General features: G+C 55.5%; 1 protein-coding gene across 4 annotated transcripts in view; it reads left to right on the forward strand.

The window, feature by feature from the left end:
- Positions 1–20439, forward strand: part of Atg4b (autophagy related 4B cysteine peptidase) — a 24318-nt gene extending 3879 nt beyond the window's left edge. For 2 of the 4 annotated variants that reach the window (XM_078018443.1, XM_040268223.2), the window contains exons 2-13: positions 4407–4508; positions 4635–4706; positions 7012–7110; positions 7682–7783; positions 8336–8408; positions 10771–10850; positions 15525–15718; positions 16735–16813; positions 16968–17113; positions 18047–18103; positions 18482–18575; positions 18931–20439. In XM_078018443.1, coding sequence (XP_077874569.1) covers positions 4407–4508; positions 4635–4706; positions 7012–7110; positions 7682–7783; positions 8336–8408; positions 10771–10850; positions 15525–15718; positions 16735–16813; positions 16968–17113; positions 18047–18103; positions 18482–18575; positions 18931–19004 — 1172 coding nt within the window. In that variant the 3' untranslated portion in view covers positions 19005–20439. Of the gene's footprint in view, positions 1–849; positions 2555–4335; positions 4509–4634; positions 4707–7011; positions 7111–7681; positions 7784–8335; positions 8409–10770; positions 10851–15524; positions 15719–16734; positions 16814–16967; positions 17114–18046; positions 18104–18481; positions 18576–18930 lie in introns of those variants that run through there. The other 2 variants (XM_021719646.3, XM_078018442.1) reach the window with 2 other exon arrangements.
- Positions 20440–20843: the final 404 nt, after the last annotated feature.

The following is a 20843-nucleotide window of genomic DNA, read 5'->3' on the forward strand; positions in this document are numbered from 1 at the left end:
GGGGACACAACTCAGTTGGTAGAGCTTCCCTCACATGCACAAGGCCCTGGGTTCAATCCCCAGCACCACAGAAAAAAAAGAAGAAGAAGAAGGCGTGGGAAGTCGTGCCTCTGGGGTGCAGGTGGCCTGTGGGACTCCGTTGGGGAGCTTTCCTCCTGAGTGAGGTGCTTTGCTGTCCTCTCCTCCCTGTGCTGTGCGTTGGAGTTGGCACCATGGTCTAGCAGTCTGGAGCCTGGCTTTCTCTTTGAGGGCTGCCTTCTCAGCTCAGGAGCTTTGTGCCTGCTTCATAAGCGGCATGAGGTGGTGTGTGAAGATGGTGCCATTATAGTAAGGGCTGTAGAACGGTGCGAGGACCCACTGTGGACAATGGAGAGGCTGCTGCCTTTGGGCCCTGTGAGCCCAGAGAGTGGAGTAGCCCTGCTTGCTGGTCAGTCTGTCAGTCAGGACTGTGAGTTGTGGTTTGCTTTCATCCTGGATTCTCACGTATACGTGGGCAGAGCTAGTGCTGCTGCCCCACTCCGTGGTGAGGAGTTGAGTCTTAGAGGCAGTTCAGGTGTGTGCCATGCACCTGGCAAGTGGGCTCTCTGTCTCCAGAAACAAACCTCAGTAGAAAACAAAAGTTTATTTGAAGAATCTCTCCTTTCTCATTCAGAGCAAGATCCTGAGGCTGGGGGCTCTGCCTGCCACGGCCTCAGCCTGGGGTTCCTGGTGGTGCCTTGTTCAGGCACCTCAAATGTAGGACCTGGCTTGTGCATTTCCTCCTGTCCCCTCCAGGTTCTCTTCTGGCAGGAATGCTGCAGCTCCCTGTCCAGGGCAGAAGCTCAGGCCTGGACTCCCAGCATATGGGATGGCTGCCTTCTGCTCTTGAGATACAGTTGCCTCTGTTTGAAACAAGTTTGTAGTGTCAGACTCTATTTGGTTAGAGGCTTACATGTTTGGTTCCTGCCTCTCTGTGTCTTACTGCAGCTTGGGCCCAGAATGTCACTCTACACCATGTCCTGACCTGGTTACCAGTGTCCTCAAACCCTGTCCAGTAGCTCGGCCTTGACCACCATGCCACACTTATGGGAATGTGTTCAAGGCCCGGTGGCCCTGCAGTTCTGCCCTTGTTGTTGGACACAGAGGGTAGCGAGCCTGGCCCTGAGGAGGGTGCAGCACCCACAACTAGTCCCAAGGCAGCTGAGATTCTCAGACGAGGCAGGGCAGGATGCAGAGGAGGCTGCCTGATTGTCTAGTCAGGAGGGGTGTGGAGTGTGGGGCTGGGGCAGGGACCCTGTGGATGGTGGGTGCTGTGCTCTGTGCTCCATGAAGCTGAGGAGAGCTCTGGGCATCTCTTGATACTTGTGTTCCCTTTGGGGGTGGTGTTTGACTCTACCACCAATCTCACTCCCATCCCTTTATAAAATGTTTTGAGCCAGGGCCTCGCTAAGTTGTCTGGACTGACCTTGAACTTGGATTCCTCCTGCCTCATCCTCCAGAGTTGCTGGGGTCACAGGTGTGGCCATTGCACCAGACTGCTCCCTATGGTTTCTGCTTCCTCAAGCTGACTCTTGATTCATGAGGCCACACAGCCCATAATCTTCACAGTTATGGTAGCAGCTTTGGTGAGGGTGACCGTGCTTGTGACCTTCACTCTGAAGTTGGCTTCTTGCCTGTAAAACTACCGAGCCACCCAGGAATGTGGTGGCTCCGCGTTTTGCTGCTTTGGAGATGAAGGTGTCGACTTCAAAGCTGTCCTGGCCTGGTGCCCACTTTCAGAGTGAGAATTTGTCCTCTGCTTCCTCATCTGCCTGTCTGCTCCCTTTATTGTTTGCATTTTTAGCGTGGGAAGCTGGATGTCATAGAAGTTTCCCAGTTTCCTGATTGAGGCCTTGGTTAACTTTGTGATAGTGTCCTTTACGTGAGAGCAGATGCCACGTCCTATGAACTAGGGTATGGAGATGCCTGCCCAGCTTGCTCCTTGGTGCTCCAAAGCCTTAGCAGATAACATGGCTTTATTAAAGCCTGTGCCTTGGCAGGATCTCAGGCATCAGTAGAATGTTCCAGCAAGGTTGGCATTTCTCTCCTCTGGTGTTGTCAGTTGGAATTCCCCAAGGTTGTTTGCATCCTTTTGCTTGAGAGTAAGCTTTTTGGATTTAGGTTTGTGCACTGGATAGCGCCTAGAGGGAAGCACTGAAGTCATGAAGACACAGATAGTCTGGAGAGCAGGGGTGACCCTTGGCCTTCTTGAAGATAGGCATCGACTTTAAAAATTCAGCTGGGATGAGTTAAAGTCTGTGCCTATCTTTTCAGGAAACTAAAAGAACATCCAGAGATTGTGCAAAATCAGTCTTATGTAAACAGTGGGAGACATAAACCTGGACTTCATTCATGGTAGCCCAGCTGCATGGTTGACATTGTCTCTGAATGCAGAGCCATACAAAGCTGCTATCATTATGGGGAAGTCTCAGCAGTGCTCCAAAGAGGGCGGAGCTGGGCAGGAACACAGCGCCTGTCCTGGGTTTGTGGGTTCTGCCCCTGCTGCTGGCTGAGCCTGCAGATGAGCTGCATCCAGGTAAGCCTTTGGGCATGGTAAGGTGTGTCTGCCTTCACCCCCGCTCTTGATGTTGATGACATTGCTGGCGCCGGTGCCCTTCTGTCTGCCAGCCTGCATCTCTGGAGGAGTCTTCCATGGAGACATCACAGCCACAGGGCAAGGCTGTTATTACACCACTTTATGGATGAGAGATTGTCCATGCTTAAAAGTTAAATAAATGGCCCAGGAGCCTATAGCCTCTGAGTGCTGAGCTGGAATTTAAACCTTGGTGCCAGGGATCAATGCCACCCTGCTCCACACCTTTGCAGAAGAAGCAGTATAGAAGCAGCGTACAGGGATGGCCATGCTGTAGCCCACGGCGGTGCTCTGAACTAGCTACAGTGTCACTGCTGGGAGGCCAGGGAGAGCTGTGCTCATGCAGAGTGAGGGACACAAGCAAGGCCCCCAGACACGGCTTGCTTCCCACCGGGTGTGCTCCAGGTGGTGATACCTCAGATGTTTGTTTGTTTGTTTATTTATTTTTATTTTTGCACTGTTCAGCATTTTCAAAAATCATTCAAAAAATAAATTCCAGCTGAGCTTGGTTGCACACACCTATAATCCCAGCAACTTGGGAGGCGAACGCAGGAGGATGTGAATTCAAAGCCTTAGCAATTTAGCAAGATCCTGTCTCAAAATAAAAAATAAAAGGGCTGGGGATGTGGCTCAGTGATTAAGTGCCCCTGGGTTCAACCCCATCACCAGCAATAGAAAAAACTCCAACATGGGAGCAATGAGTGGAGTCAGGTCTTCAGAAGGTCTTCGTGAAGTTGCAGGGGAAGCTCGTGAGTGGTTGTCACCATTGATGTTCAAGAGGCAGCAGGTGAGCCTGTGTGCTCAGAGTTTTCTGAGGGGCAGCTGGAGAGGCCTTTAACGTCCCTGAAACACGCCCTGTGCAGCTGGCCTTGTGGCTTTGGCTGCGTGCCCTTTGCTGGCTGGTGGAGCATGGGCTTCCTCAGCCATCCTCAGTGTTCTGTGGACAGGAGGAACCTGAGCCTTTCTGGTTTCTTCACTAAAGCAAAACAGACATGGAGCTCTGTGGCCAGCATCTCCTTAGCCAGCAGGCTCTGCTGCCCTTTGGTAGCAGCCTTGAAGTGAGCGTCCCTTCCAGGCCTTGATGGAGGCCTCAGGGCACCTGCCTGCCTTTGGGGACTTTGCAGAGAAATCCATCTTTCCGTTTCCAACCCACGAGTACCACCCTCTCCCTCTATAGTTAGGTGCTTCTAACTAGCAGAAATCAGGTGGACCAGGATCCCCAGGCTTCTGAGGGTTCTGACCCTGCCATCATCACAGCATGTCTGAGTATGCTGCCAGGGTGACATCTGCTAAGCCTTAGGATGCCACAGTGCTTCACGTTTTGAACATGCTGCCAGGGTGACAGTTGGTGACCTTAGGATGGCCATGGACTTCTGTGACCTTCTTGGTCCATGGAGACAAAGTGCATGGCTTCATTTTATTTTATTTTAGCTTTAAATACTGTAAGTCTGAAACAGTCGAATGCTGAGATCAGGTGGCTATCCCCAGCTTTCTTTCCTTAAACACTGGCCCTAACTTTGTCCTCATCATGTCAGCTGCCAGACACTCACACGGTAGCTAAGCATCTGAAAGGGTGACCACCTCCATCCCCAGTCCTCAGCAGGCAGCTGTGTGGCCCCCTGCCCTGTGTATTTAGGCATCAGCTTTGCGAGGGTGGTACTGGTGCCAAGAGGCAGGGCATGCCACCTGCCTCTAGAGGCTGCTGGTGCTCTTTGATGTTGCAGAGGTGCTGTGGATGGTCTCTTTGGCATCTGTGAGATTATGAGAGTCAGATGGATGTGTCTGGTTCCTACAGCCACTCTGACCTATGACACTCTTCGGTTTGCCGAGTTTGAGGATTTCCCTGAGACCTCAGAGCCTGTTTGGATCCTGGGCAGAAAATACAGCATCTTCACAGGTATTGCCATGTCATTGTCCCTCTGCTGCCTGCAGAAACATCTAGTGATAGCAATCGCTGACTCCTCTGTGATTTTTGACTTATAAATTTAAGGCTTTGTGTGTCTTCCTCTTTTAAATAATCCAGAAAAGGACGAGATTTTGTCCGATGTGGCGTCCAGACTTTGGTTTACCTACAGGAGAAACTTCCCAGCCATTGGTGAGTACCCCACTGTCTGCAGTCTGTGGCAGAGCACACGTGCCAAGTGTGGCCTTACAGAGACGGCTGCCTGTGTTGGGGTTGAGGGCAGGCACAGACCCTGTATCTGCTCCCCACGGCAGTGTGGAGCCACCCCTGTCTCTGGGAGCTCGTAGCTCCCCCGCCGCAGGGTGGCTTCAGAGTGCCAGATGTCTCTTTCAATCCCCGTGGCAAGCCAGTTGACCCATGACTTATGTCCGGCCCCCGGTCAGGAAGCTGGACTCAGGGCTGGGCTCTGGGTTCCTGGGGGCAGTGCTTCCCTGCCTGCGAGTGAAGCACTGCCCCCTCGTGGCTGGAGCTGGAGTTTGGCATCAGGAGTTGTGAAAGGGTGTAAACTTGAAGGACAGGCCATGTGGAACAGCTGGGCCAGGAAGAAGGCAGGTGGCCTAGGGCATGGGCTAAGTCTACACTTGAGTGCATGTTCTTGTGTGGTTCCAGCATGTTTGGAAGACACTTAGCTGTGGGGGTCAGAGGGAAGGGGTTGTGGCCCATTTTTCTGTGAGCACTGAAGTACATGCCATTCAATAATGCTCTGTTGCCATGTGCCCTGCAGGTGGAGAAGGCTGGGGCCAGCCCTCCACCTGCCTCTTATGGTCAAAGGACCCAAGGCTGGATGTTAGGCCCCAGATCAATACCACGTCCCCCAGAGGCAGGTCATCAGTGGGTTCCTCCCCAGTGGTATTTCCCTTCTCAAAAGTGTGGTAGAACTAGGTGTGATGATACATACCTGTAATCGCAGCAGCTTGGGAGGCTGAGACAGGAGAATTGCAAGTTCAAGGCCAGCTTCAGCAACTTAGTGAGGCCTTAGGCAACTTAGCAAGACCAGTTTCAAAATATAAAAAGGGCTAGGAATATGGCTCAGTGGTTAGGTGCCGCTAAGTAAGATCCCTGGTACCAAAAATAGTGAGGGTGGAGATAAAGTAGACCCGGTGGCCTGGCATGCTGGGACAGCAGAGTGCAGGGGTGAGGTGCAGCTCCCTCAGGCAGGTTCCTCGTGGTGAGACTGTTAGGATGGTCTGGACGTTGTTGCTTCTAACACAGTCGCTCAGTCGACACCTCCAGTCAGCCACGCGACCAGCACTCGAGCTTCATAATAGAGGTTCGAAGCATAAAAATTAACTAGTGAGTTTTAAAATTAAAGAGACATAATTCTCGTTACCTTTATTGTCCAGCTCCAGAGACGGCTCCTCTTAGCTCCTGCCTCCAGCCACCTAATGCGGTGGGAAGGTTAACATGAGGCCAGCGAGAGAGAGAGAGAGAGAGAGAGAGAGAGAGAGAGAGAGAGAGAGAGAGAGAGAGAGAACACGCCAGAGAATGAGCTTTTATCGAGGAACAAAAAATTCAAAGGAAAATTCCATCCAATGAAGGTCGAGGGGGGCAGCACTCCAAGGTCAGGGTCAGTGATTGGTCTTCGGGTCAGTGGTCAGGCACACCTCCACACGGACAAGCCCTCGCACCTGGGACAGGGTGGAGAGGGCTCTCACCCAGCCAGGGAGGTAACTCAAATCACGTGCAAGAATGGCTTCCCACACTCCAGGCCTGCTCTAAGCATGGCCTTGTCCGTGATGGCAGGGTGCTAGGGAGGAGGCCAGAGCTGGAGAGCTGCCTTCCTCGCTGGCCACATTGGTGAGAAGAGGCTGGAATGAGTCACTGTGGGCGAAGCAGCCTGGAGGTCCTGAGTGCCAAGTGTAGCCCTACAGAGACGGCTGCCTGTGTGGGGGTTGAGGGCAGGCACAGGCCCTGTGTCTGCTCCCTGCTGCAGTGTGGAGCCCCCCTGCCTCCAGCCAGCATCAGCAGCCCCTCCTCCTCGTAGGACAGTAGGGCGGCATTCCATCAGAGTCCTGCTGCAGGCTGGCAGGACGTTTCCCACGTCTGTTACCTTACACACTGTCCCGAATGGACCCGGTGTGCTGGAGAGGGAGTGGTGGTTGGCCACTGCTGTGCTAGCCGCGCTGTGCTCAGCAGTACCAGTGTTGTGGAGGCTGTGGCCCTCTGCTTTCTAGCAGGTGGCAGGTGGCCTTCCTCGTTCAGCTCTGCCTTCTGGGGCCTGAGCATTCCTGTGGCCTGCTGACCAGGCTTGCTCACACTTCACTCCTCTCAAGGGCTCCTGTGTCAGGACGTCCTGCTCCCCAGCAAGTGCATCCTCCTGAGTGCTCAGAGGTGCCTGGTGCCCAGGACAGCTGGTGTGTGAGGGGTCAGCAGCTCCTGCCCCTGGCTGCAGCCTCTGCTGGAGCCTCTGGTCTTGAGTGCTTCTCTCTCGTGACAGGGGGAACTGGCCCCACCTCGGACACAGGCTGGGGCTGCATGCTGCGCTGTGGACAGATGATCTTTGCTCAGGCCCTAGTGTGCCGACACCTAGGCCGAGGTGAGTCTCGGCACCAGGGGAGGGGACTGTGGCAAAGGGTGTTTCAGGGACATCATACCAAACCATAGGCTAGAGGGAGCATGAGGTTTCCCTCATTGGTGACCCCCTGGTCTTCACAGTTCAAAACACAGTTTGCAGTTTAAAAAATGCTGGTAAGTGTTAATTTATTAGAAATTACTGTTAAACCGTTTTCTGTTTTCTCTTTGGGTTTGTTTTGATGTGTTGGTGAAAAGATTTGAAATTCTGGAGAGTTTGGCTTTTAACTTTGGAAAGGCTCAAAATTTCAGAGCCTGCCTATAATCCCAGTGACCTGGGAGGCTGAGGCAGCAGTATTGCAAGTTTGAAGCTAGCCTCAGCAACTTAGTGAGACTCTGTCTCAAAATAAAAAGTAAATTAAAAGGGCTGAGGTTGAAGCTTGGCAGTAGAATACTTGCCTGGCATGATGAGGTCCTGGGTTCCATCCCTAACACCACCACCACCAAGAGCCTGAAGACTGAATCTTGCATGGTGTGTGAAAGGACGTTTTCTCACATTTGTGCTTGAACTGATCTTGGGTGTTTGTTTCCACTAGATTGGAGGTGGGTGCAGCGGAAGAGGCAGCCCGACAGCTACTTCAGTGTCCTCAATGCCTTCCTGGACAGGAAAGACAGCTACTACTCCATTCACCAGATAGGTGGGGACCTTGCACACATGCCAGTCTGGCTCTGCAGAGGGCAGTGGCGCTGGGCCTTCCCCAGGAGCTGTGGGGTCACTCTGGACTCTGACCAGTGCCCTGGGTGTGGCCTGCTGTGCTGCTGCTCAGAGCAGTCTCTGGGACCCAGATGCATCCTGAAGGTTGGCTCTCCTCTGCTGCCACTGAGGCTGAGTGCTCAGGCAGGAGTGAGTGAAGGGCTGCATGGTTTTGGCTGAAGCAGGCCCAGTTGGAGCTCTGAGTCCTACCTGCAGGAGGAGGAGAAGGGTGGACCCGGCCCCCAGAACCTGGAGTTGCTCCATATCCTCCAGCCCCTCCTTGAGTCCATGGGCCAAGTGAAGGGCAGCACTTGTGATGTCCTCTGTCCCTGTCCCACCTCCCTTTTTAGCACGTGTTCTTGCATCTCACCTGAGCACCCTCCATCTGGATAGTGTCCTGTGTAGGCCTTCCTGCCTCCACATGTCAACAGAGGTGGGCAGGAGTTTTGGGTGCCAGGGGAGGCTGCGTGTCACTGATCCAGTCTGTTCCCTGCAGCGCAAATGGGAGTCGGCGAAGGCAAGTCAATAGGCCAGTGGTACGGACCGAACACGGTGGCCCAGGTCCTCAAGTGCGTACTGAGACTCAGCCTTATGCTTCTTTGGGGCAGCGTGAGTTTTCCTTGACACTTAGGCCTTCCTTGTTCTTGTTGCCTCAGGAGATAAGGGTCCTTCCTGATCCTTTGCTTGTAGGCCTCTGGGGGTCCTTGAAGGTGACTGCCAAGTGGGATTTGTTTTCTGGGGAAAGAAAACAACTCAACCCTACCCCACGTCATGTCTGTGGCCCCGGGCCCTTGTTCTTGGCTCATGGATCTGCGCATGGCCAGATTCCCCTTGTCTGGAAACACGAAGTGCTGGTGACCCTCTGTACGGGTGCTGTGGTCTTCTACCTCACAGGCCATGGTCCCCTTCCCACCTTGTCCAGGGTCTGCTGGACTCCACTCCCTGAGTCCCCGCCTGTGCCCACCTTCCTGGGGCAGCCCCCAGCACTATCAGTGCCTCCAGCTCTCCCTGCGGCTGCCAGGAAGACTCCACTTCTCAGTCCTGGACCTGTCGTTTCTGCTTGGCCTGCCTCACCCTTCCCTCTGGCTCTGTGCACTGGTGTCCTGGCATCTCTGGGGCCTCTCTGCTGCACTGAGGGCCAGCATCTCCCAAGTCCTGCTTCAGCTGTGACTGTCCCTCAAAGACCTGCTTGTTTGCAGGGTCTTGCTCGAGGGTTTCTGGCTTCATATCCCCTCGAGGCCAGCTTGGCATCGGATACCCTGCGTCCCTGCCAGCCTTCTGCTCTCCTCCTCAGGAAGGCTTTCTGTCTCCAGCTCCTTTTGTCAGGTTCCTTGGGCTCCTCCTGGACGCGTCCTTCTGTGCCACAGCTGGCTGCCAGCCGTCCCAGGCCTGTACCCTCTCTCTGCCTCCTTGGCTGGGCCTGTCTGGCATCCCCTGCACACCTGGGACACCTCGTGTGGTCTGCAGGCCCCTCGCCCCTTTCACGGATGCCCTTCTCCTGCTGCTGCTCTGGCAGCCCTGAGAAGGTCCATCAGTGCTTCCTCACGTCCACAGCCACACTTGGTCCCCGACTTGCCCAGTGGCAAGTAGCCCTGGGTTCAGGTGCATGTACCCTTTTTGGAAATGCCAGGCCAGCCTGCTCTGCTCCTCCTGTCCTCTGTCCTCCTCTCTGTGTGTGTTGGCTCCTCTTCCCTGGCCTGTGAGGGCTGCAGGCCTGGGTTCTGGCCCGAGGCTGCTGGTGCAGGATTGGCAGAGCTGTTCTTCAAGCACAGGCTCAACTCGACTCCCTGCAGACCCCTTCCCACAGCCCTCCTGAGGCTCCCTGACTCTGGCCTCCTCTCCCCACCCTGGTCTGTGTCTTGGTTCTGCCTCCTGTGGGCCTTCCTTCTTTCTCTGCCATCCTGATAGACTGCTGCTCTGGACCTCCCTGCTGACCACTCCAGCTGGCCTCCTGCCCTGTTAGCCCTCTCATGTGCCCTGGCACAGTAACCTGGGCCCCATACAGGTGCACTCCTGCGCTTTTGCTTGGGCCCTGGTTCGGAGCCCTGGGCTGCTCCCCATCTCTGCCTTCCTGCAGGGGCACTGGCAGCTTCTCCCCCTGTAATAGGGCTCCCTGATTCTTCCACTTGCCCACTAGCTGCTTCTCGTCCATGTTCCCTCCGGGTCAGCGCTGGGAAGTGCTGCTCAGTCTCACCTGTGGTGGACTTGGAGCACAAGGTGGCCTGGAGCCTGTGGAGTGGGCTGCTCTCCCATGGCCCTCCAGGCTCTATATCAGAGGGGGCTCTACATGGCTACCCCAGGGATCCCAGACACTGGCTGGTATTTTGTCCTCATAGCTCAGGGCCTGGACAGATGTCCCTGTGCCTGGAATGTCCCTTCTTTCTAGTCATTCGCTGCTTTTTTTTTTTTTCCTTCGGACACTACATCTTTATTTTATTTGTATGTGGTGCTGAGGATGGAACCCAGCGTCGCATGCATGCCAGGCCACATCCCTAGCCCTAGTCATTCGCTATTGAAGTGGTTCTCTGCCCCTCCCCGAAGTACCACCATCAAGGCAGATCCTGACTGCCATCTGTTCCTCCCTTAGAACCACCAGCTGCAGCCATAGCTCCCCCACCACAGTCGCAGCTGTGCAGCCCAGCAGGCTGGAGGCTGGTGGCCAGGGGCAGGGCTGCCTGCACAACAGTTAAAGCTCCAGTCTGAAAGCTGGGCTCCTGTCCACGCCACCTTTGTGCAGCCCAGGGGTTCTTGTGTGTGCCTTCTCAGAGGGCAGCTGGGTTGCCTGTGAGGAGGGATGGGCTAGCTCAACTTCTACCTCCCCATGATGTGGGTGTGCCCTGGACTGAGAGCAGCTCTGGCAGAGGTGGGCATGGGTGTTGTGGAAGTGCTCTGTGTAGGGGAACTCACCGGCATGCTGTCCTGCTCTCCTAGGAAGCTGGCTGTGTTTGACACCTGGAGCTCCTTAGCTGTTCACATCGCGATGGACAACACGGTGGTGATGGAGGAGATCAGTAAGTGGCTCATGGTGTCAGCTGGGGGGCATGTTGTGGGTGATATGTTTCCTGCTGAACCCAGGAAGGAGCCCTGCCTGGAGAGTTCTGTCTCAGCAGCACCAGCACTCCCTCTGGGTGGAGGGCCTAGGCTTTCTCCAACAGTGAGTTACTTCATACTCCACATCATTTTTTTTTTTTCTTGTATCTTTATTACAAATAATATGTTAAAGCCAGGGACAGTGGCCCATACCAATAATTCCAACAGGAGGCTAAGGCCAGAGGATTACTTGAGTTCAGGAGTTAGAGGCCAGCCTGGGCGATATACTCTCAAAAAAGCAAAACCAGGGGGCTGGGGCTGTAGCTCAGTGGCAGAGTACTTGCCTAGCACATATGAGGCACTGGGTTTGATCCTCAGCACCACATGAAAATAAACAAATAAAAAGCAAAACCAAAAACCAGTAGTAGGTCAGAGCATCCATATTCAGCCACCCCTGTGCAGGGATTCTGGCCGAGTGCCTCTGCATCCACACCCCATGGTAGTTGCCAGAGCTTTCGCTCAAGCAGATGGAGCCCTAAAGCAAGTGGATCGCTCAGCCTCTGGAAGGAAGACCCACCAGGAGCCTGAGAGAACCTAGGCGTGCCAAAGTGGGGTCCTGGAGGACGGTCCTAGCCTGGCTCAGCAAGGAGGCTTCGAGCCTAGTGGGCTCTGGGCCCTGTCCTCCCTGCCAGTGTGCTTGGTGTGCCTGCTCACAGAAGTTCACTTCTTCCTGAAGGACCCCCAGTGCTGGTTCAGCCAGCTTTGGAGTACCGCCTGTGGGCTGTTGCCTTGAATCCACCTTTATTTATTTATTTATTTTAGTTGTAGTTGGAAACAAGACCTTTATGTAGTGTTAAGGATTGAACGCAGCTCCTCGCATGTGCTACGCAAGTGCTTTACTACTGAGCCACAGCCCCAGCCCCTTGAATCCACTTTTGCTGAACAAGAACACATTGAGAGTGTAGAGGGGAGACCCCTTCCACTGTGATGTGCAAGCCACTGTACCCACCTTGCATCAGAGCGGGTCCCTTCTCCGCCAGCGATGGCCCTCCTGTCCCACTTCTTCATCCAGGATCATCCTGGGGGTCGCTGCTGACAGTGCTCGGAGGGAGCAGGACCTGGCACAAGTGAGGCCCTACGCAGACACTTCACTGTAGCCAGACTTGCTGTCATGACTGTGGGCCCTGGAACCTGCAAGCTCAAGACCATGAACAAAGTGTGTGTTCTCCTTCTGCTTGTCCCCTTTCCTCTGCTCATCTGTTTCTTGACATCTCTATGAAACCCATGAAAAGTACAAAGAAAGGAGCCAGATTTTTTTTTCCCCTGGCAATACTGGGGGCTGAACCCCCAGGGTCACTACACTGAACTGTATCCCAAGACCTTGTTCTTTTTCATTTTGAGATAGGGTTCTGCTAAGTTGCCCAGGCCGGCCTTTAACTGAGGTTTCTGCCTCAGCTTCCTAAGTAGTGGGGATCACAGGTGTGCAACACTGTGCTGGTTCAGAGTCACTGATTTGGCCACTCAGACAATGTGACGTGTTCTCTTCCAGTGAGGTTTTTTTTTAGTTGTAGGTGGACACAATGCTTTTATTTTTATTTATCTATTTTTATGTGGTGCTGAGGAATGAAGCCAGTGCCTCAACTGTGCTAGGTGAGCACTCTACCACTGAGCCCCAGCCCAGCCCCAGCTCCTCTTCCAGTGTTTTTTGATGCTTTTCAGGAACTATGTAGCTGGGCACAGTGGAAGCTACTTGGAAGGCTGAGGTACAATGATGGCATTTGAGGCCAGCCTCAAAACTTAATGAGACTCTGTCTCAAAACAAAAAATGAGCGCTGGGGTGTAGCAGAGTGGTAGAGTGCCCCTGGGTGCATTCCCCAGTGTAGTAAAAACAAACAGAAGCTCCGTGGTAGGCAGATGTGATGACTGTCTTACTAACTGGCCGAAGCGTATCAGTGTGCTTCCACCACCACCACCACCCCACCTGCCCTTCAGGGTCCAACCACCCACACCCTCAACTCCTGGCTTCACCCAGAATCCTGAGGGCTCCAGTTGTGAAGCAGCACTGTGGAACTGGCAAGTCCATGAGCCCAGGTCTTGCTGGGAAGGTGCAAATCAGGTCCTGGGAAGAGCCAGAGTCTGCATGTTTTAACAGCTCCTGGGGGACTGGAGGTTCCTGAAGCTGACCAGGACCCAGTCAGAAGTGATGTGTTTATCACAAGGACAAAGGCGAGAGGCCTGACTCCTGTGTGTAAGGGTGGCCCAGACACTGAGGCTGATGAGCAGGTGGGGTTGCTGAGCATGGCTTGCGTGGCCGGGGGTCACATGAGGTAATTCTGAGAGTCTTTGGCTTTGAGAGGTGCAGAGGGCTCCAGGAGATGGGAAGTGAGCTGCTTTTCTGTCCCACTACCAAGAGATGTCTCACTAGCCTAGAAGAGACGGCAGCAAAGCAAAAGCTGGACAAAATCATGCCTTGGCTGTGTCTCAGAGCTGCTTGTGGAAGGAATATATGTTCAGAAGCTCCATCAAGGCCTTTCTCTCCAGTGGGAACTGGCTGATCTCAGCCCCACCCAAGTCAGGCAGTATAGGAGGCAAGGGGAAGCCAACCACGATGTCCACAGCAGCTGCACCTGCCTTAGCAGGTGAACCTTTATGGCTTCAGTAGACAGTGGTGAGTCCCCTGATAGGGGCAAGACTGCAGATGAAAATGGTGTGGTTTTTCCACCAGGACAGTGTGAGCCAGCACAACTGTCTCAGTGGGAGTAAGTAGAGCCCCTGTGAGTGCAGCCACAGTGAGAAGAAGGGTGGAGGGAAGAGTGCAGGACTGGAGTCAGGCTTCCTGTGTGGAGTAAAGTGGAGCTGGTCTGAGTTGCTTAGGGCCTCACTGAATTGCTCAAGCTGGCCTTTAACTTGTAATCCTCCTGCCTCTGCCTCCAGAGTTGCTGTGATTACAGGTGTGCACCTTTGCTTCCAGCAAGACCCCGTTTGTAAACTCAGGAATACCTAAATGTATACATTCCTGGCGCTATTTCCATATAGCAAAAGTAGAAACTTCTGTAAGCATCCACGTAATGATACCTGCCTTTTAGGAAAGGGGTCCCACTGGTCCTGGGTCCCTCTTCCTGCTGTGCCGGGTGTTCAGGGTTCTGAGAGAAGGCTTGGTGTCTGGGAGTCAGGCAGGTATGCACACTGCAGAGGTGAGTGTCTAAGAAAGGCAGCTAGGGGCTCCATGGGTGACAGGGTCAACAAGTCCCAGCTCACAGCAGGCCCTCTTGCTACATGTGCTGACTGAGGGCACAGTGACAGGCTGCTTGCTGTCATCTCATAGCCTGCTGTGGTCATCTGGAGTGGAAAAGGTCTAGCCAGTGAGGAGACCACCATTGACACAGAGCTTTGCCTCAGAATCCACAGGGCAAAGTCCTCAGGAGGGAAGAAACTGCATAACGCAGAATAGGCACTGGAAGACCAGAATCACAGCTAGAGCACTGGATGGACGCGCGCCCCAGGTTCTGGTGGTGGGGTGGCCCTTGGAGAAGAAAGGGCAGAATTGGAATTGGCTGTTGGGAACAGTGATTTGCATTTATCAATCAGAGCTAAACAGAAAGGTCAGAAAACTTTTTTTTTCTAGTGAGCTATCTTGAGAAGTTTTAGTCCTATAAAAAAATTCCAGTGAATGACAACTACTTTTTAGTCACCTTTGATCTGGAAAGTTTCCGCTCTCTTTTGGGCCTTCTTAGCATTGATGGTTTTGAGGAATCCAGGTCGGCTAACATCCCTCACGCTGTACCTGTTTCCTGAGGCTGCGTTCAGGTTAAGTGTGTAGATTGAGAACACCCCTGAGTGGCACTCTGTCCTCTGTGTCCCTGTCAGTAATGCCCTGCCAGGTCACCTGGGCAAGGTGCTGTCTGTCTGCAGGGACCTTCTCTTGTAAGTACACTCATGAGCAGCCTGGCTGATCTCAATAGGCAGTGGTGAGTTTAGTCTGAGCCATTTCTCGCCTGTGGCTGAAGGTAGTGTTTCTAAGTCATCCCTTCTGCACCTGCTGGTTGGCATTCTTGAAAAGAGTCTTTTCTCCTTTCTCTTCCTGTCCTTTTTTAAATTGGAAGACTGTTTCTTCTGTGTCCAGGACTTTGTGGATTCATCTTTACCTGGGATGTTGCTGCCCACCTTGTCCTGGATGCACCCCTCCCCACCTCCTCCACACGCCTTGGCCCAGGGCAGGCCTGCCTACAGGCAGGCTCCGTTGGTGGTGTGTGGAGCGCATCCTTTCCTTTGGCTCCTCCTGCACATCCTCTACCTGGTCCTGGAGTCAGCCTAGTTCAGGCAGGTGCCCTGCTGCGGGGCCTGTTCGATGCCGGCCTCCACCTTCCTGGCAGGAGTGTTCCCTCAGTGTCTTCTTGCTGGGGAGCACCCAGCAAGCCAGCTCTGGCCAGGTGCTGGTTGCATGCTATTTTCCTTACGTTATTTTTCCCTACATACACGTGATTTTCCCTTGCGTTCTCGTGATTGTGCTGTTTCACGATGAGTTTCTAGTTGTGTTTTTGCGTGGTGGGGTTGTTCCAGGGCACTATGCCGTGCTTGACCTCCCATACCTGTGGCAGGAGGTGCTGTGCCTGCTTCTTGCAGAGGCTCCCTCCTCTGCTTGTCTCTCCTTCCAGGAAGGGTGTGCAGAGCCAGCCCTCCCTGTGCAGGGGCTGCCGCGCTTCCTGCAGACCCTGACGGGCACTGTAATGGATTCCCTGCTGGAGCAGAGATCACCAACCGGCCGTCACTGTGGAGGCCCCTGGTACTTCTCATCCCCCTGCGCCTGGGTCTCACGGACATCAATGAGGCCTATGTGGAGACACTAAAGGTGGGTCTTGGTGGGTCTTGGGAGAGTACTCACCCCAGCCCTCTATGCTCTGAGCCAGCCCCAGGGGAGAGTCTACAGCCAGGTCACCAGAGGGTGGCTCTGATGGTGGCATTCATTAGTCAGGTGAGGCAGGAAAGGCCTGCACATTTCAGCACTGATGGAGAATCTGCCTGTCAGAGGTCACGAGGGCCCTCAGGACCAGGTGTGTCCTCGCCTGGCGCTCCAGGCTCTCTCCCCCTCCAGGGCCTCTGCTGTGTTCTGGGTGTCCTCTCTGCTCTCCTAGAGCCTCCTGAGTAGCACTGTGAGGAAGGGATCCTGACAGGCTATGGGTGACAGTGACTGCTAAGGTCCCTGTGGAACTCTGTCTGTCATAGAGCAAGGAGAGCCAGCCCATCTGTGTTCAGCTGACCAGCAGTCGTCCTTCTGATCCTCTCCCTATGGAATGGAGACACTGTTTATTGATAGCCTGGGGCCATAGCACACACCTGTACTGAGTGACTTAGCAAGGCCCTGACCAAAATTAAAAATTCAAAGGGCTGTTAAAGCAGGGCGTGGTGGTGCCCACCTGCAATCCCAGCAGCTCAGGGGGCTGAGGCAGGAGGATCACAAGTTCAGAGCCAGCCTCAGCAATTTAGTGAGGCCCCAAGCAAAACAAAATGGGCTGGGGTGTGGCTCAGTAGTGGAGTGCCCCTGGGTTCACTGTCCTGCCCCTAATACAGAAGAAAAGAGCCCTTCACTGCCTTGGTCTCACCGCTTTCTCCAACCCTCTGCCTGCCTTGTGGTATCCTGGCCTCCTCCTGCCCTCACCCTGTGTCTCCCTCTTTGCTCTTCTTCTTGGCGGTCCCAGCACATCTGGCTTGTCTCCCGTCTCCAGTTCTTCCACTCCAGCCCATCAGACCCCCTGCCGTGGCTGAGGCTTTCCCCACAGCCCTGTGTGGTGTCCTTCCTATGCTGGAAGCCCCCTGGGGACCTCAGGGGTGCAGGGCCACATGCTCATCAGACCCCTCTCTCTGCAGCACTGCTTCATGATGCCCCAGTCCCTGGGCGTCATTGGCGGAAAGCCCAACAGCGCCCACTACTTCATCGGCTGTGTCGGTGAGTTGGGCCTGCCTGCCTGCCCGTGGGGGACTCTGCTGTCCATGGAGCAGTGCCCACAGCTGTTCGAGTCCAGCTGAACTGCCTGGGCCTGGGGGTCTGAAGGTGGCCTGACCTGCCCTCTGTCCCTTGCTGACCCTTCATTCTCACCCAGGGGAGGAGCTCATCTACCTGGACCCCCACACAACCCAGCCTGCTGTGGAGCTGACTGACAGCTGCTTCATCCCTGACGAGAGCTTCCATTGCCAGCACCCTCCTTGCAGAATGGGCATCGGGGAGCTTGACCCATCCATCGCTGTGGTGCGTCCTGACTGCAGGCTCCTGGGCAGTTGTTTGGAAGACTTTTGTACCAAACCCTGTTTTAGAGTGAAAGGGACACCTTCAAATTTGTGTGATTTCTTCAGCATTTTGGAGTGTTGTGTCCACATGGTGCAGAGTCCAGGGCAGGAGAGTGAGCTGTCTTTGAGCCCTCCCCGCCCTTGTGAGGGGGCCTTGCCTGGCATGGGCGTGCTATGCTGTGCAGAGGGTGAGGGTGGCACAGACAACCTGCAGGCGCCTGCCTGCCCGCGTCCTCCGTGTTCTTGGTTTCTTTGTGTATGGGGGAGGTGGTTCTCTAGGAATGGACCCCTTAGGGTTCTCGAGGTGTGGTCCAGGCAAACCTGCCTGTTCTCCACACGTACTTGATGGGAAAGGAGGCCAGATGAAAGGCTCTGAAATCAACGCCCTGCTTAGGACAACGTCACCTGAGCTGTGTCCCAGTGTTCTGATGACAGATGGGGCAGGTCTGTTGACTGGCCACAGGTGCTTCCTGGGGAGGGTGGTGGGCAGAGCGGGGGCTGGGGCGGTGTGGCTGACTCCCTGCCAGCCTGGCTGCCCTCCAGGGCCTGTCCTGTGGTGAATGTCTCTAGTGCACAGTGGCTGACTCTGGGGCACTGCGGGCAAACTTGACTGCAGAAGGGCGATGTGTGGAGGCCAGCAAGTGCCAGAGTGCTAGGGCTGCGCCCCAGCCAGAGGTCATGCTGTGGAACAGCTCCCCGTCCTCACTGTGGAGACCAGCAGGTGCTGGGTTGCTGGGCCGAGCTCTGGTCAGAGGTCACACTGTGGAACAGCTCCCTGTTGTCACGGTGGAGAGCAGCGCACACCGCTGCCTCAGAGATGAGCCTTCCATGGTTTTCGCGTCTCACAGCCCAGCTCACGGCTCGGGGCTCACTGCTTACACTGTTCTTGTTCCAGGGGTTTTTCTGCAAGTCTGAGGACGACTTCAATGATTGGTGCCAGAGGGTCAGAAAGGTGTGTGGCCACATGGGCGCTCTGCTCTGCCCTGCCTCGGGGTGCAGGTGGGAGGTGCCCAACAGGGCTGGCAGTCTGGTTGTCACGGGAGTAGATATTGCTGTCACCTCCATGCTGGGAGCCTCTGGGGCACACACTCCTCTCTGTGGACCAGGGCACTGGTGAGCTGTGCCCTGCAGGGTGCCCGCCCCTCCTCTCTGCCTCTGGGGGCAGACGCTGAGCTGTGCTCCGCGTGGCCTTGGGAGTCACCTCCCCTCATCAGCGAGGTGGGGTGAGAGCAGTGTCCACCATGGCTGTGCCAAGTGGCCCTTCTCAGCAGCAGTGGCCTCTGTGGGGCAGGGCTGTGGTGACTGGGCTGCCCTCACTGTTTCCCTGCAGCTGTCCCTGCTTGGGGGCGCCTTGCCCATGTTTGAGCTGGTGGAGCAGCAGCCCTCCCACCTGGCCTGCCCCGATGTCCTGAACCTGTCCCTGGGTGAGTGCCAAGGCTGCAGGGCCACTGCTGGGCGGTCCATCTCATGCTGCCCCTGGATCAAGGCCACTCTGCTGGAGGAAACTGCCCACGTCCTCCAGACCGTGGCCAGAGTGGGTCGGGGCCAGCTTGGGACAGCAGGCTAGTGGCGGGGTGCTCCTCCTCCCTGTGCCCCTTTCTTGCCCATCCCCCACCCCTCCTATCCTGCTCAGTCCTTGCAGTTCAGAAGAGGCTGGCACCTGCTTGTGAGGCCTCAGGGTAGGACAGGGCTGTCCCAGGCTGTCCCCTCTTCCAGTGTCTTACCCTACAGTCCCAGCGGCCAGAGGCATCTGAGGAGGTTTTGCCTTGTTCCTTCTAGATTCTTCTGACGTGGAGCGACTGGAAAGATTCTTTGACTCAGAAGATGAAGACTTTGAAATCTTGTCCCTCTGAACACCCTGGGCTGGGGGCCCAGCCTCCTTGGCCCCTGCTGCAGGCGCATTTGAGAACCCAGCTCGGCCTCATCGCGGGGCCTCTGCATTCCATCCCTCCAGCCTCCCCTGCCAAGAGCTGCGCCCTGCCGCCTCTGCCCAGAAGGCTCAAGGACTGCGCTGCCCTGCAGGCCTGACCACGGGAACCCGCCAGCCCGCCCCAAGCACACCAGGGCCTCCACATGGGCTGCCTGTGCAGGGGTCAGGAGCCTTCCGAGGGCTCCAGGTGGCTCTGCCAGCCAGCCTCCGTGCACTGGCTCTGGCCCTGCTTCCTCCTGGGCACTCAGGCCTGTGGTTGGTTTGGAATTAAAGCCCTGTTTGAAGCTGTTCGACACAGACATGAATTTCTGGGGCACTTCCCAGGTCAGAGTCTCAGGACCACCAGGTTGGCCTATGCAGAGCACTGGCCACAGTGGCCTCACCTGCTCATGCTGGGCAGGGTGAGCTGTGGGGCCACTTCCCCTCTGTCCAGCATGGCTGATCAAGGGCTACCTCGGTGGGAAATCAGGTGAAGGAACTGCGGCAAGGCTTCTCCCTGTTTGGGGGAGAAAAGTGTTCAAGGAACAGGTCACTGAGAGAGCCAGGGATGCCGGTGGATGCTGAGCCTCGGGCAGCTGGTGTATCCTGGGCGTCTCTCGGAGCAGGGACCAGCCGTGCCTCCCTCGGGTGGTGATGTTCTGCCTGCTGCTTGCTTGTCACCCTACTGCCTGGATGGGGGGGAAACCGGTGCAGAGCTGCCCTCCCCTCCCCTCCTAGGTCTCTGAGGTTCTGCCTGGCTTGGGCTGGAAGGGCGAAGGCACTTTGGCTGTGGTGGTGTGTGGACCATGGCAAAGGGATGAGCAGGGCAGCAGGCTCCTCAGCACTCCTCCAGTGCCTGCCCTCACCCTGGCTCCCAGCCGTCAGCTGGGACACTGGTCCATTCCCAATTCTGGTCCTGACCTCTCCAGACCTGATGCATCTGATGCCAGAGATGGGAAGCGGGGGCTTGAAGGAGCCGTCCCCAAGTCCTGGAGCTGGCCTGGTGGGCAGGACTGACCCCGTTGTGGCGACTCTAGGCAGCCCCCAGCAGCCCACCCAGGCAGTGGGGGATACCTCAGCCCCCCAGGTATGATGACATAATTTATTTCCTCTTACTGTCCCTTCTCTTTCCACCCTCCCTATTCTCCTTCCGAGACAGCTGGGGCCAGGGCAGGAGGGAAGGCTGGGACCCCTTCTGTCCCTCTGGGGCTCCGTGCTGTGGTGGCCCAGGAAGGTCTCTGCAGCTCCTGCTACTTGTGGGTTCCCAGGGTGGGTGGGCGGAAGGCCCCCAGCAGGGGGACCATCACTGAAGAGAAGCATCCTGGGTAGCATAGTTTGCAATTCTTAATGGCAAATAATAAGTTTCAGTAGAAAACACAGTTTGTGTGTCTGTTGATTTCTCCTCCAGTTGTAGCTCAGGTCACAGGTTGTAGACTTCCCCAGGCTGGGCCAGTGGAGCCTGCCTTGCTTCCCGCCTGGCCCAGCAGGGAGCCGAGATGTCTGTCCTGGTGCTGGGTGACATGTGATCCTCAAGATTAGGAGGGGAAGTTGTAAAAGCACCCGAGGTATAGGGTGGCTTCAGCTCCCATCAGTGTCCATGTTAGTGCCCAGCACCCAGACGGGAAGGGAGCTGCCGCTCGCCCTGGTGCTATGACCACTCAGGACACACACAGAGGCTTCTGTGGCCAGGCCTGCACACCCAGCCCTGGAGCAGCTCTTTTGGCCTGGAGGGCAGAAGTCCTTCATGCTGTGCAGACAGACCTCTCTGGAGACTCCAGGGGAC

This window comes from Ictidomys tridecemlineatus, chromosome 7 (assembly GCF_052094955.1).
Source record: "Ictidomys tridecemlineatus isolate mIctTri1 chromosome 7, mIctTri1.hap1, whole genome shotgun sequence".
NCBI lineage: Eukaryota > Metazoa > Chordata > Mammalia > Rodentia > Sciuridae > Ictidomys > Ictidomys tridecemlineatus.